At 43.5% G+C, this 16,383-nt stretch overlaps 1 protein-coding gene across 1 annotated transcript in view; it reads left to right on the forward strand.

The window, feature by feature from the left end:
- HS6ST1 (heparan sulfate 6-O-sulfotransferase 1) overlaps nt 1–11,387 on the forward strand; it is a 192,559-nt gene extending 181,172 nt beyond the window's left edge. The window contains exon 2 of the mRNA XM_058031140.1: nt 5,075–11,387. Coding sequence (XP_057887123.1) covers nt 5,075–5,783 — 709 coding nt within the window. The 3' untranslated portion in view covers nt 5,784–11,387. The remainder of the gene's footprint in view (nt 1–5,074) is intronic.
- Nucleotides 11,388–16,383: the final 4,996 nt, after the last annotated feature.

Raw genomic sequence — 16,383 nt, forward strand, 5'->3', positions numbered from 1 at the left:
GGACTCTTACCAGGGATTTATGGAATGTGTGCAGTATATGGGTTTGACTTACAGGGATGCCTGAAATCAGCCACAAATTTGACGTTACTGCATCTTTAAACAAAACACAGCGTTTCTCATTACCGCAAGATGGCAGCCCCCCTGCTCAGTTAATTCAGCAAAGATACAGAATGATTTTTTAAATTTTTTTTTTCTTTTAGCAGTAGAAAAAGTGTAGCCTGGGGGAATGTTGCTTTGACAGATTGGGGTTATATGGCTAAAGCTGACTTATGCAGCTTCCTTCCTCTTCCCCCTCCTGGCAGGCAGATGAAGCATTTATGATTGCAAGTGGCTAGCTGTATTTTGTTCTTTATCTGATGGAAGGCCACCACAGTAATCAAAAAGGACTTGTTACGTACTTTGCTTTTCCTGGGAGGAATGCCTGAAAGCTCAGTAAAGAACCTGTAAAAATTAAAAATAAAAATTTAAAAAAAAAAAAAAAAAAGAAAAATGGCCAAGTGGGAGGAAGCATTTAAGCCCAGGAAATAATAGGGAATTGCACAGTCAAATGAGCAGTTCTTGGCAGAATTTAGAGACCAGCAGCAGTAAGAAGGATGCATTGGCATGTAAAAAAGAGTGGAAATTAACTGAAGAGAAATGGTAGCATCATATTTAGAATCTGTCACTTTATCAGAATTATCGTGACTGATTATTAGCAAAAGAGAAGGAATTGAGTTTTTAGAGGAAGAAGGGTTTCATTTCCCCTTCATTAGCTGAGGAACCTGCTGACAGGAATTAAGACAGAATATTGCTAAATGGCAGCTTCAGCCATGCAACAAAGGGTTATTTTTAACCCCAAGCTGCTCAGTGACTGCATTTGCAGCATGGCCCTGCTTAAAAAAAAACCCCAAAACTCTGCTGGCGAAACTGAGACTGCTTTGTGCTGCTATGTGGGAATGGAAAGGAGAGGTCTGGGTGGGAATCTTGTAGGGCAGTGGCAGTGGTGCCTCTGACACCCGTGTCATGAAGATATGCCTGCAGTTAACCATTGTCCTCTGACCTCAATCCATGCTGAAACAGGGGCTTTGCATAATCCTGCAAGGAGACAGCTCCTGCTCCAAAAAATGTTATGTTTTGAGTTTCCAAAACTGACAAAGGAGACATTGTCAGCCCTTCACACATGGGAAACAGAGGCAGGGGGAGAGAGCTTTGTCTGGGGCAAGCGGGGTAATTTTGACAGAATGAGCACTTCAAGTGAAGTTTCCTGAATTCATTTGTGTATTATGACCACAAGGTTGGCCTTCCTTTCTAATGCTGGATTTTGTTCTTCCTGAAACTTCAGTTCAGGTACAGGGTTGTTGATCAAAACCATTCTTTTTTCTCTGTTCTGTTTAATAAATATGCCAGGGATCTGTGCACCTTGCCTGCAGGTCTGAGGTGAACTCTGCAAATGCCTCAGAGGTGGATTTTCAGGTGGATTTCCATGTTGGGACTGCCAGGAGCAGCAATGCAAGGAAGGGCAGAGGTGTGACTTTGTTCTGCTTGTCCTTGTGCCCCTGGGCATCACAGCCCCATGGGTGTGGAGCAGGGAGCTCCAAGAGCAGTAATGCTACTCTGCTCAGCTTCATGTGGGAGGAAAAGTCTTACTAACTCCACTGTCCATTTGTCTTGCTCAAGCTTGTTAACTCCCGAAAAACCAGTGAGATACGACCCCGCATGACCAAACTGGAGCATTTTTATGAGGCACTATTGAGTCGAACCATCTGGCCTAGGAGAAGACCACGCTTCTGAAAGGAGCCTTTAGGAATAGTAAAGTTAAATGGCTGTCTGGGACACCATGCTGAATGAAGGGCACTCGCACCTGCATGAGGTTTATGGGTTTATTTTATCTCTGATGACAAAACAAAAAAGTACTAGTTATGTGGTTCCTCATGAATTCCAAGCCACTGTTAATAAGTGGCATTGCCTGTGTTCTCAGCCATGCTGGAACAGAGTTCTCCAGCTTGCTGACTGCTAATGGATGATGATTTACAGTTATCTAATTTTTCTCTGATCTTAAAGGCGATCCCAAATTATACTTCACGAACAGAAATTTCAGTATCTGAAGTTCCTTGAGTGAACACTTGCACTGTCATCCCTCTAATACCCAAGTGGCTCACCCCTGTGGCTCCTGAGGTCTCAGTCCCTTGGAAGGTGTGCTGTTCACTTGCCTGAAGGCTGAGGGAATCTGCTCCTCACAAACCAAGACCTTTCTAGAAAGCTAAATACAAATTTGGGGGCATAACTTTCACTATGTCAGTGGTGCATCTCAACTTAGGCAGTTAAAACTTCTTTTGCTGTAAAGTCTCTGTTTAGTTTTGTTTGTTTGGCTTATTGTTTGTTTGGTTTGGGTTTCTTTTTTTTTGGGGGGGGGGGCATTTTGTTTGGGTTTTTAAAATATTTTATTTTATTTATGCCCATTGGGGCAGCCTCATTAAGTACTTCTGGGGGCCTGGTTCCAGTTTCCAAAGATAAATCTGATTTCTGTGTTAGGAGGCAACTCTTTCCTTCAAGCACTTTTCTATGTGACAGACCCAGAAAGGGGCAAATTGAATTCAAAGGAGAATTTCTAAAATTGTAACCTATTTCCTGTGCTTTTCATTCATTGAGATGAATCTTTGAGAAAGATCCCTCATGGTAAAATATATACCAGGGTATTACATTGACAAAGGCAATAGCTCTTAGAGTGCAGTGTGAAGAAAGAAGTTCCTGTTCTTTAAACTTTTTTCAATCCACATCCTGTTCAGTGCCTCTGTTTCAGTGGACTCCAGAAGCTTTGCACGATATTTATTCATCTGATTTACTAACAGTCTCCTAAAGTTTAAACAGAGACACAGAGAGAAGATAAGCTGGACTCAGCCTTGCAGGTATCCGATTCATGCCAACTCTGCCACTTCTATTTGACTTTATGCACATCATTTAATATTTGTGGTTCTCCTGTCTGCCAAATGCAGACACCAATTCCTCTTTTTTTTTCCCTATCCGCACTTTTATAGGTGGCGTGTTTGGACAGGAATCAGCTCCTCCTTTGTCTGTGGTTACCTCACACATAAATGAGTCCCTGATCTTAGGGATCAGGGAGAAGCAACCTTCTAGTTGCCTCTGTAGCCACAAAATAATAAATGGCTTCGACCTGTTCAAAGAAAAATGCAGCTTTTGGATTACATCAGTGAAAATAAAAATCCACTGCAGTTCACAAGTCAAAAACTGCTGATAGCGTTTAGCACCACTGTCTGTCATTGAACATCTGGCATTCATCACTGCTCTCCTTTTCTTCCCAGTGCTGTATTTTATCCTGTCTATTGGAGGTTTCTTGGCTCAGTCTGTATGAATTATGGCTGCCTCTCAGTCAGGGTAGTGGAATCACTGCAGGCTGCAAAGTAAAGGAAGGAAAAAGAGGTAGGCTTTTTAAAGTCTTCAAAAGAAAATACCTGCTCCCCTTTTTCTCCCTGTCCCTGTATACAGACAGTACTGGACAGTATTACTAAACAGTGAGATACTCTTACTATTGAAGAGAGGTGGAATGGTTTCCAAAATGAACAAATATCTGTACCAGCCCTCATTATGGAGGCAGAAGGCAGGAGAGGAATCTGAGCTGGGGTGGACACCCCCTGGCATTGTTGGAAAGACCAAAACTGACTGCTTTGAAACAGCCCTTCAGCAGGTTTAGAATGAATTAGGAAAGCAAACATTACTTAATATGAGACTTCCTGGGCAATGGCTCTGATGTATTATTTTATAACTAAATTGCTCTTATTGCAGAAATTTAGGTTAGTAATAGGAGGAATAATACTGAAGGTGCTAGGAAAACAGGGATCTGTTAAAATTAGCCAAAACAGAATACTTTTACTATATTTTCTTCCAAAAACTGTTCACTGCCATCTCAGTGGGCATTCCATTTCGTGTTCCTGAACAATGTTGGCAAGGCAGAGAGCCCTAGCAGCATTCTGAAGATGCATTTCTGATGTGGACATGGATCCTCCACCACCCTTGTGTGAAACACTCCCAGCTGCATGTGTGTGTTCCTGCCAAAGCCAGGTGCTCCCATGTGTGCTCAGTGTCACAGTCCTATGCCCTGAAAGCACGTGCCAGATTTAGGAGCTGGAGAAGGCATTTCCTCCTTCTGGAAACACAAAGACACCTCAGTCCCATGCTGCTGGCAGTTAGGGAAGAAAAGCCCATTTCCCTCTGTGTGGAAAGGGCCATTGCAGACTGCCATCTCTGTCAATCCCAGAATGGGCTGAAGCCAGAGGGTCTCTGCTAAGAGACAGCTGTCATGTTTTCAGTTCTAGGGACAGCTTCTATTGTTGAGGACTTCATTGTACTTACAACAGCAAGAACGCCCCATGCCATTATGTGTGCTCTTCCTGGTTGTCTTGCTTTTCCCTTCTATTTAGTCTCGTGTCAAAAGTGTGTCTGAAGTTTGTTTGATTTAATACCAGTTTGACTGAAATGGGAATAAATTATTGCTGATATTGCTGGTTGTCAGCTCAGCCTTCTCTTTCTGCAAAGCATATTGCATTCCTGATTTCCTATTGTTTTTCATTTATGTTCCTGTGGTTTTATCCTGCTACTCACTGCAGACTCCCATATTTCAGCTCAGCAGCCACATCAGCCAGGCAGTGGGTGTCCTGGTCAGCATCTACATGGAGTGGAGGTGATAGGCCCAGCTCACGGAGAGAGGCTGCTGGGCTATCCTTCAGAGCAGGTCCTGGCTGGCACTGCAGGCACCCAGTGCTTGGTGGGAAAGTCCAGGCAGTGCCAGGAGCCACAGTTGCTCTCTGAAGTCAAGGAACAGGTTTAGTCCTGGTGATTTGTTCTGACTTTGCAGTCTGTTGCTGGCAATGGACATCCTGGTGAAGGTGCTACCACTTGGCAAGGCTAAAATGAGAAACACGGGTCTAATGTGCACAAAGGGCTTTGCATGAGATACTGCAAGATAAAAACAACCCAGAAATACAGTTGGATGGATGATGTCAGTTGGATGGTTGATTTACTCAGGTTTTTGCTGTCTGCACTAGCAGAATATTTATTCTGTTTTCTCTTGTCCTTGTAGAAAATTTTACTACATCACTCTGCTGAGAGACCCCGTTTCTCGTTACCTCAGTGAATGGCGTCACGTCCAACGAGGAGCTACTTGGAAGACCTCCTTGCACATGTGTGATGGCAGGACACCCACTCCTGAAGAGCTGCCCTCATGCTACGAGGGCACGGACTGGTCGGGCTGCACACTGCAGGAGTTCATGGACTGCCCCTACAACCTGGCCAACAACCGCCAGGTGAGGATGTTGGCTGACTTGAGCCTGGTGGGCTGCTACAACATGTCCTTCATCCCAGAGAACAAGCGAGCGCAGATCCTGCTGGAGAGCGCCAAAAAAAACCTCAAAGATATGGCCTTTTTCGGCCTGACAGAGTTCCAGAGAAAGACTCAGTACCTGTTTGAGAGGACTTTCAACCTGAAGTTCATCCGGCCCTTCATGCAGTACAACAGCACGCGGGCGGGCGGCGTGGAGGTGGACAACAACACCATCCGCAGGATCGAGGAGCTCAACGACCTGGACATGCAGCTCTATGACTATGCAAAGGACCTCTTCCAGCAGCGCTACCAGTACAAGAGGCAGCTGGAGAGGATGGAGCAGAGGATCAGGAACCGGGAGGAGAGGCTCCTGCACCGCTCCAACGAAGCGCTTCCCAAGGAAGAGACCGAGGAGCAAGGACGTTTGCCCACTGAGGACTACATGAGCCATATTATAGAGAAATGGTAGCCTAGGCAGACTTTTATATTAATGATATTGTGGGGTTTCCATATGAGAGACGGTGGAAGTAAAAATAACAACAACAAAAAAAAACAAAACAAAAACAAAACATATTTTATTTAAAAACAAGTCTGTAAAACAGAAGGTAGATTGCTTCCTTAAGTATAGGGTCTTTTTACTGTTTCTTACAAGACCGATGAGATTCTTAAAAAAATCAATAAATACATAAAAATAAAAAAAGGGTCAACATTCTAACGCAGAGATTAAAAAATGCACAAATGCAGTTACCCGAGCATAAGGCCAAATACAGAAGAATGTTTCTTATCCTCATGATTTTACACAAATGGCAGAAGTAGGATTTTTTTAAAATCTGTTTATCCCCTGAGCCTCATGCTCTAAAGATACATAATTAAAAAACAAGGAAACAGAGGTTTTCTTTTGTGGGGGAGGTGGGGTGGGAATTGCACTGTTTGTCAGTAACTGATAATGGTGACTGAGTTGTGGATGGGCCATCCTGTCAGGCTGGGACCTGAGCACACAGGCAGTCATAGCATTTCAGCTGGCAGCCACTGCCAGAAAGTAGAGCACCATAAAAAAGAAAAAAGAAGAAAACCAGTCAGAGGATGAGAAACATTAAAGCAAATTGACTGTGGCCTGGGAAATGTACTTAGCACAGTGGTTCTGATTCATTGCACTAGTATCACATATACATACGCAGCTTCATCACAAAAATAATGGGAAATTCGTACACAAAACTCCCAGATTTGCTTCCCAGACAGGTCCCAAAACAAGTTAAGAGCCAGCCATAGACTCAAACCTGCACTGACATGTTGTCCTGTCAGCTTACACCACTACCACTCAAGCCACTATCAGTATTGTTTGCTAACAGCACACAAAAACCCTATCCTACATACTACCAAAAAAAAAAAAAAAAAAAAAAGGAAGAAAAATGTAATAACTCCTTCATAAATCCACAAAAAATTCAGACCCTGCAAATGATATGTCACTAATAGGAATGTGACAAGGGGGTGATTTTGTTTTGTTTGTTGCTATGAGAAATACTGACCCAGAATAAGCATATAGACCTTCCCTAGCTGTATTATTTCAGTTATTTTTACTTGCTTTTATCAAGGCATAATGGGCATCAGCCTGCTTCCAATAAAGTCACTAGAACTGATTTAAGTGGGGACAGGATGGGCCTCTTTTCCAGAGCTGTGAAAATTTCTGACTATGGGTCTAAATTAATTATGAGACAGTGCACATTGTCTTTTGGCAGGGTGCCTGTTCTGCAGCCCTTACTTTAAATGAACAAGCTATGTTCATAAAACTGGAAAGGGGAATCATGGACAGTGTTTTTTTAGTCTCAGACCACTCTAAAAGCAGAACTCTTTCAATGCTGTTTTTTAGGGCCTCAGTGTGGGGACAGTCTAACCAGGTTCTGCTTACTTACTTTTGAGACAGAACAACAATGACTTCTCTAATTCCTCTTTCCACTCACCAAATTAAAACATGGCTTATTTTTTGCTGTTGCAAGCACTTCTTTGTTTGGCTGGAAGCATGGAAATGAAGCGGTTTTTGCCTGGTTCATGTCTCACTGTTAATACTCAGCCTGTAAGACCTGAACCAGCTATTGTTTAGGGTAAACTCTGAACCAAATGGAATAGGATTTCATGTTCAAAGGCCACATTAACTGCAAATCAATATGGCATTGAAATCACTGGAGAAGAGGCAGAGAGCTGATGAACTCAACTTTAGCGTGTCATTTTTACAGCATCCCTTTCCCATCACACAGGTCCACTCTGTGCTGCTTGGTTTGGATTTTAATTCTTTCTCTGCCTCTGTGCACTGTTTCCAGCAGTTTCAAGGTCAGACTGAGTTTTGCAAAGGAAGGGCTTCTGGGGGATACACCTTGCTTTTGAATACATTTTTTCCCTATAGAGCAAAGACAGCTAAAAAACTTGAGAAGGAAAAACACAAAGAGCCCTGAGGGCTCAAACAAAATTCTGTTACAGCCCTGAGCCAAAGTCCACCAGAGTCAGAGGATGTCTTTCCTGTTGATTTCAGGTGGATTTTGGTCAGGTCCTGGTCTGATCCTGCTGCTGCAGAGTGCACAAGCACACACTCAGCTGCCTTCAGGGACAGCAGGACATTGTCAGCCACATATTTGGCTGGAACTAGGAGGTGCTGGTTCTGTCCATGTCTTTAAGGTTGTGCCAGTGCTTCTGCCACAGAATGGCTCCTGTTCCCAGAAATGTGTAACTTGGCCATAAGCATTTCCTCCTGCATGAAAACTGGGGAGCAAAATGAAACGGTATTTGGTGATTGGCTTGGGGGAAGAGAAGGTTATTACAAATCCATTGTTCATCTCTGAATCCCAAGACTGGCAGAATCTATGTCTGCTACTTGCCAGCACTTTTACATTTTGCTGTAACTAGAGAAAACATTTGCATGTTAAAAATGCAGCTTTGCAGGCTGTTTACCCACAAGACCAGCACATGAGATATAAAAAGCAACTGTTGCTGCACATGCACAGTTTCCACCTTTCCCCAAAAGCTTTTCAGGGTGTGTCCTGTGTGGTGGATCCATAAGGCACGAGGGGTTCTTGCAGCTAATCCCTGTTTGTGTCTCACTGCTGGGGCTGTGTGGGATTCAGAGCAGGATTGTGATTAGGCTGTGTCTGCCTGAGCTGTTCTGTGTTACAGGCTCTGAGTAACCAGCTGGATGTTAATGAATCTGTCTGCTGGGTTGTCTAAATCAGAAGCAGCCTCTGACCTTAGAAGCATGTCAGTAGAAGACCTTGCTCCAACATTTATTTATATGTTTTGTAATGATTGCAGGAACAAGCAAAAGAAATGAAATTATATTGAAAACTGTCTTTGGTTAACAGTTTCGTTTCAAACACAAAAGGAGGGCTGACCTCAGTACTGAGGCAGAAGTTAGAAGGTTTAAATCCTGCACCCATGCAAATGCCTCAGTTTTTCCGCCTCTACAATGGAAGTAACAAATTTAGGGACTCTAAAAGAGTACTCCAAGGTATGAAAAGTACAGGGCACTTTGAAACAGATTATGGATAATGGGAATGAACAGAATCACCCAAAAGCCCTCCCTCACCCTGGCTGCTGTGCTGGTCTGCTTCTGGCTGTTAATTGATTTTAAGTGCTGTGTACCAGAACATGGGTTGCAGGACATACCTGGCACTGTCTTCTTCCTTTAGTGGGTACAAGGGAAGGGATTTTTAACATAATGTGAATGTAGTTTTTTGTGATTTATATGTACCACACTTTGAAGTGGTACTATTTCTTTTCTTTCTAGGACTGATATTTTGATGCTACAATAACATGAAAAGTGTGTGTGTGTAGTTTTAAAATGAATGGAGAAGAACAGCTTTAAGGCACTCTGGCAGAAGTAGTGGCCAGATAGTAGATTCTTGTTCAATATCTGCCTCTTCCTTTCAAAAGGTTTTTCCTGTGACTTCCAGACACACCAAAAGCTTCTTCAGGACATGAAGTGTTTCTTCAGGGGGTCTGTCAGTGTATCATGATCAGGTCAGGTTAGGAGAGTGCTGGGAGCAGTGCAGGCAGGTGCAAGACTGGACTTGTCCCTTAGGGACTTTGTGACTTCTTGGGGCACAGAAGTCAATTTGCTTTTAGTCACGTAAACAGTGAAAACATCAATGCTTGGTGTGTGTTCTTGCTGAAGAAAACATTTTCTTGCTGGTTTGTCTCATCGTAGTTAGCTCTGTTGAAGGAGTTTGCCTCATCCACGGTTTTCCAGACAGATGCCACCTTGTACCCTGTCCAGGTCACAAAATGCAGGATTGACCAGCAAGGTTGCCAGCCCAGGCTGTCACAGGGTTCAAAGTCATAAACAAAAAAAAAAAAAAAAAGAAAAAGTCAGAAAAGGGTATTTTTGGCTTGTCTAAATTTCTCCCTTTATGCCCAACATTTTAGAATAATGAGGAGCACTTCAGTTGATGTTTTTGCACCCCACAGTCCCTTACTTGCTTATAGAAAAGGGATGACGATGGAAGCAGCATAAGAAAGATCCCAATAAGGTTTTGAATCCTCTCTCCCAGGGCTGTCCTGTTAGAGCAGAAAAGAGCAGTGCAGTTCTGAGAGTGTGCCCAAGCAGGAGGAGTCCCCATGGCAGTACAATTAGGAAGTTCTCCCTCTGAGCCAGTCAGGTCACTTCAGAGAGTAGTGGGTGATGATAGCATCACAGCACAGGGCCTGGCCAAGGTTCATACCTTGGGGTTAAAAGCATCTCTGATGTTTGTCTCACTGGTGTTCAGAGTTACCCAGACCCCAGAGACTTCTCCAGTCATCAGAAAAAAGGAGTGGCACTCCAGGAATTCATCCCCAACCTGTGCTTGGTGCTGTATTCCCGGAGCTGTAGCTTGGCATGCAGCTGGCACTATCTGCTGGACTCAGATCCCAGGGCTGGCTGTGTTCTCTTCTTATTCTTCTTTTCACTTCCACTAATGCTAGCAGCTCATGTTCCTGAGGCAGACGTGAGCATGGGATCCACTGCCTGATCTAGAGTGTTCCAAGCCATTGTAGCGCAGGTCAGTGAGCAGCAGCTCAGGTGAGCAGGGCACACAATCCCAGCTATCCGTGGCTGCTTGTTTTACCCCATCCACAGGAATTTTGCCAAGGTGAATGCAGCCCTGATGAGCACATGGGTGTTAAAGCCTGTGTTGTCCCAGCTCTGTAATTCTTAGCCATGCAAGATGAAAAAAGCCAGATTTGCAAATGAGTCTGTCTCCTGAGAGCCCTACAATTCCCCCTCCCTGTTCAGTTCCCTCACGTGTCAATTCTAGAGACCGGATTGAGAGAGTTGTACTATAATGAATAATTTTATATTCAAAAGGTTTACTGAGCATGATTTGTTTTGTACATATTGGAATATGATTTAACTTATTTTTATTGCCCCTTTTAATCTTTTTTTTTTCCATAAGGAGAAGACAAAAATCCCCATCCTCTCTCAATGTGAAGTTCCTGGTGTTTATGTGTAGTCTGCCAGTCAAACACACAAGAGGCAGAGGATTTCTTACCATCCCTACAGCTATCTGATTTTGGTTTGCATTGTCATTTCCATTCATCTGGGACCTTGCTTATATTGTCTTTTTTTTCCTCCTTGCTGCACAGTCTGCACAGAGCAGGGAAAGGTGAATGCAGGCAGGATTTTCTTTTTCTTCCTCTCCCCTTTCTTGTGTGCTTTACTTACCTCAGTTCCTCTAGGAGTTGTGTGACTGAGGGTAAAAAAATACAACTGTCCCCCACCTGCCTTCCATCCTCCATGTTGTAGATCAAACAGATTCAGCTTCTCTGAAAGTGACTGTGGCTGGACTCATTCCATTGGGCTGAATGTGAATGGTTTGCACTTTCCCCCCCACTTCAGGAACTTAAAACCAACAAAAAATAAAAGGCAACTGTTTTAACTTGAGCCGAGTAACACTTAAAGCTTTATATATTTATTTATAGCATCTTACAAAAAGTGTTAAAAGGTTTTTTCTTCCACAAGAAAAATAAAATTTTAAAAAATCATCTAATTGTTTTTGTCTAGATCAAGGATGAATGTTAGCAGATGAAATAAACCCTAAAATTGAGCATCTGTGGTGTGTGTTGTCCTTCCATTGTCCTTTGATGGTGTTTCAGTGTGATAGGTCTTGCCTGTTTATTACAGAGAGATAAAGCTGCCAGTGCAGTTGATGGAGAATATTTGTTTTCTGCTACAAAAACAGACTCCCGGACAAGAAATATTCAAGCAGAAACTGCAGTCTGTTGGTTCCTATTGTTACATTTGAGCCAACATTGCAAAAAGCTCTTAAACCTCATGGAACCTGTCATCTTTTAAAAATTACCTTTGATACTGTACAGGCTTCTTACTTTTCTTTTTCAGAGACACTGCAATCAACACATTTGCAGGCAATAAATAGAGGTTGCTACACCAAACACTGTGGAATAATTAATAGAATTTTTTGTTTGTTTCATGCTCAGAAGTACTTTGTTGGGTGAAAACATTCTGCGGCTACTGGGCTGAGCCATGTCCTGTTTTGCACAGTGGAAGTGAGTTAGGGGTGAGAGGATGGTGATAAAAGTGTTTCACAGCATAGACATTTATGGAGGTGTAGTGAGTAACAAAGCTGTGATTTTACCACAGCATCAGCACAGCTCCCTCTTGGAGGGAGGGAGGGAGGGGCTGTGCAGGTGCTGCTGGAGTACTTAGGCAAGGGATGTGTCAGAGTGAAGCACGGACAGATGATTCTTCACTAATTAAAGTTGAAAAGAGGGTATATTTATTACAGCACTGGACACATGGAGAGTGACCTCCTAAAGACCTGTGTAGCAAAGTCACAAACTCCTGCTCTCGGTTTATCCAATAAGGTTTTACATATTCACATGGTTTTCCAGGATGGTTTCTATGATTCCTATTACACAAACATTAACTCTTACCAAGTGTTATAATTAGCTGAATGTCCATTATAGCTGCACAATTGTCCCCTTTAATTAGGCTGCTGTGCTTCTGGGGAGGAAGTAAGACCTCTTCCTCATGGTAAACTCCCCACCTGCATCAAGTTAGCCTGCTGGTCCCAGTCCAGACCTCCTCTCAGTCTTAGAAGCCAGAAGTATTTATGGCTCCTGCACTCTTACATACTCATTGTATCACCTACCATTCCCAGCCTTGTTTCAGTTATCCACTAATTGGTATCAGGTGATATTGATACCACCTGGTTTCAGTTAGGTTCCTTGTTAAGCTCTAATCACAGTGGATGATCTTTGCTAACTACATTTCTAGCCCCTTGACTTAAGGGGAACACCTGAGATGCTAATGGGGCTCAGCTGTGAGGGGAGGAGACGGACGGACAGACAGACAGACAGACAGAGACCTTGGGTCAGCCCCTCTGGCCGTGCTGGTGCTGCTGCCCAGGAGCTCTCATGTCCTGCAGGAGGAATTTCACTGGACCAAGCCAAGGTGCAGTCACAGCTTGTCCTGCTGGGTGGGAGCCCTGCTGTTCCAAGGCACTTTTTGTCTCCTCCTTGACCTCTCTAAAAGCCACAAAGATGAACTGTCACAAGAAGTCTGGGCGTGTAAAATGTTTTAGTTTACGTAAGGTGTTCCTATAGCATTTTCAAATGTTTCTTGCTCTCTGTGCAGGAGAGGGAGGATGGATAGCTAGCAGGTGGAAGGGAGGCTTCTGCTATTGCAGAAGGGGAAAGGAGCAGAATGGATGCTTGAAGGAGGGTTAAAAGAAGCAGAGACATTACTGAGGGAATAACCTCCAGAGTTTTGGGGGGTTTTTTTCTTGGTTACACTGATGACTATTCTGTTTCTTTATTCATGTGTCCAAAATGTTCCTGTTTCTGTTCTATCTGGTGATTTTACACTCTCCAGCATGCCTCTGGGGGATGTGCTGCCTCAGGTTAGTTGGCAAGAGCCCTCCGTTACCTCTTGCAAAATAGGATTTCTTGTTACCCTGACAAAAAACAGCCCCTGGCTGTTCTGCTGCCCCAGGTGGCAGCCTGCTCTTCCTGAATGGAAAAACTGATCCTGAGTCTACTGTCTCTCAGAGGAGGTGGTGCTGAGATCTTGTCAGAGGTTTTGTTTTGTTTCTCTGGCTCACAAACTCACACAGAGCTGCTTTAACTCTTTAATAACCACTTTCTTGCCACTGGCTAGAGGACAAGGGAAACCAAAGCAAATCTGCTTTAACACTCTTAATGCCAAAGCTTTTCCACATTAATCTTTGTGTCATGCAGGTTTCCTTTTTGCCTTTCTGAGGATCCATGTGTGGGTCCTTGTAATGCTGAACTTCTTTGTTGTCACCGAGCAGAAAGAGGGTCCTTGCATAGTTAAATGTGTATCCAGTGGTGACTGCATGTTTCTGGGGATTTTGCAGAAGTGGACAGATTTTAGGAGTGTCCCAGGCCTTGCAGATTTTAACACTTTGTGATGCAGTACTTCAGTTGCACTTAGAGTAGGAACGCAAATAAACTTATACAGAGGTAAAATAAAATTAGGGCCTTTCTGCAGTTGGAAATGTTCATGGCTAATTTGGGCCCAGCTCCCCTCTCTGCTGAAGGGGTAAACCAAGACACATTCATACATAAATTCCAAAGAATATATTGTGGACTTAACAGTAAAGCAGTTCAGGTTTTACTATAGCAGTTATTTCATAAACTTCAAAAGAAGGGGGTGTAGCCAATGAAACATTCACTAAGTGAGCAGTATTTAACAGAGCATTGCTATGTGTCTCTTAAAGCAATCACAGGTTCAAGTGAGGAGAGCTGCTCTAGCAAGGCCCTGTCTGCTCTAATTGATCTGGGAAGTAAGTGGCTTGGGAAAGAAACCATGCATGTTCAGATTCTGCAAGCATCTCCAAGCCTAAAATAAGTCTCTATTTATTGGTCAGACCACACTTCAGCACAAGCAGGAGCTTTTGTATGTGATACTGTTTGTTAAGGCTTAGAAATTCCTTGTCCAATGTGAATTTATTGATTTCTCTCTTTTGGTGATGCTCTTCTCATAAGCTTTTTTACTCCTGAGTGCTTTCATGTCCCTTCCCTACTCTGGCCCACTGCTATTCCTATTTCACAGAAGGTTTGTCCACAGAGATGGAGGGCATGCAGTATCTCAGGCAGGATTCTTGTGAGCTTTGCACAAGGAGCTGCAGAACTGAGATGCTTTTAAATCAACATCCAGCCAACAACACAAGGGAAAAGTTGAATACCTGTCCCCCAGGAGCTGGGAATGGGTATGGGGTAGCAGTGCTTTGCAAATGCTTAATGAACTAGATCTTATTTATTCATTTACTTTGTCCTTCCCCCACTAATATATTCTATCAGATTGGAATCCAGATGTTTGTGCAATGAATGAGTAATAGTGATAAATAATAGGCATTTAATTCAAGTGGCTTTAACATACTCTGGTTATTACTGGATTCCATTTAAAAGTTCCTTATTGACTTAAACCAAATGTTATACTCAGTTGTGCTGTAAATGGAAAAGAAATTCCACATGGCCTAATCTAGTTAATTCAGGCTGGATACCTGATCCTCAAATGAATATGTGGTAATCACTCATCAGTTTTCTGGCACAGGCAGTGACAACACATATAAATCATACAGCCTCTGTCAGATGGTAAATAACCTTCCTGTAGAGCCCTTTCTGTGGGATTGGATTATTAGTACCAGACATTGTTTTCTGAACAAGAGCTCACAGCCAAATTGCTGAATGCTCAGATGTTTTGCATACTACAGCAGCCCCCATCAGCACTGGTTTCTACTCATCAAATGTTTTCTTCGTTCCTTCCTATCAAATGTTTTGATGTTAAGTGAGAATTTATAAACAGAACCAAATCAGCCACAACTTCATGTGGGGTTTTACATTTTACTGGGTTAGTGAGTGATCATTCCTTTTGTTTTACTGGAAAGGCTAAAGCCATGCTGCTGCTGGAGTCCATTAATGGAGGCTTTGCTCCCTGGCTGGAGAACCTGGGGCTTGGAAAGCTGCTGCTGTGCAACCTTCTGGCCTCAGGGATCTGCTGCTTGTTAGGTTTTTGCTCGAGTGCCAAGTTGTGCAAAGAATTAAGGGTGTGTGGTGTTCTGTTGTGAGGGCACTCTGGCCTTCTGAAGCAGCTAAAATGGCCAACATTCAGCTGGTTTGGAGGTGAAAATGGAGACACCTTCTGAAAACAGACACCACCTGAAAATGAGGAGGAGAAACCTTCTGATAGGAGCAGCCTATCTCATGTTATCAAGAAACCCTTCATCACAACTGGTCTGCAGAGCTTTTCTTGTGTTTATTCTGAATTCTCTTGTTTTCTTTCCGCTGGCAAAGTTTGTTAAAGTGCGAAACTGAAGTCCTAGCCCTCATGGGCAGGCGTCATCTCCAGTTGTTCATGTTGCCCTTGGAGAAAGGCACCCGTAACCCTTTGGAAACTGTGTTTAACCTCAGGCCATACCCCGGCTTTTCTTGGCAGTGTCTCAGTAATTTGGGGTCATTTTGCTGTCTGTGTCCCTGTCCCGGTGAGTGGTGTGGCTGTGCCATGTCACAGGCAGCAAAAGGCCTGAGCATGGTGCCTCTCCAGGAAGGGACAAACCCAGAATTAACAAGGCAGCACACTGAGACAGGACAAGCCTCAGGGGACAAAACCGCTGGCTGAGCTGAGCCCTGTGGGGTGGGTTTCTTTGGGGACATCAGTGTCCTCCAGCAGGGCTGGCCTGCCAGCCAAGCTCTGGAGATGTGTGCATGCTGTCTGGACTTTTATATCTACATTTAAGGACTTTCCCAAGAAAATCAAACCATACACCCACAGGGACAATTGTGGAGAGGAACAATTAGCGCAATAAATAAAGATTTCTGCCGGCATGCCATCCCAACAGGCTTTACTGTCTCCTCTGCGATCTGCCACTTGTTAGCAATTGCTTGTTAGGTCTTTTCTGCTCTAGGCCTGTTCTTGCTGTGTTGTGTATATTTTACTCATCCTGACAAGAGAAAAAGAACTCTGTTAGTAGAGGCACTAGCAATTCACAGTGCCTGTAACATCTGTGACAGGACTAGAATTACAAATCACATCAGCATTTCTTTTGTTTGGTTGGTTTCTCTCT

Source organism: Melospiza georgiana, chromosome 10 (genome assembly GCF_028018845.1).
Source record: "Melospiza georgiana isolate bMelGeo1 chromosome 10, bMelGeo1.pri, whole genome shotgun sequence".
NCBI lineage: Eukaryota > Metazoa > Chordata > Aves > Passeriformes > Passerellidae > Melospiza > Melospiza georgiana.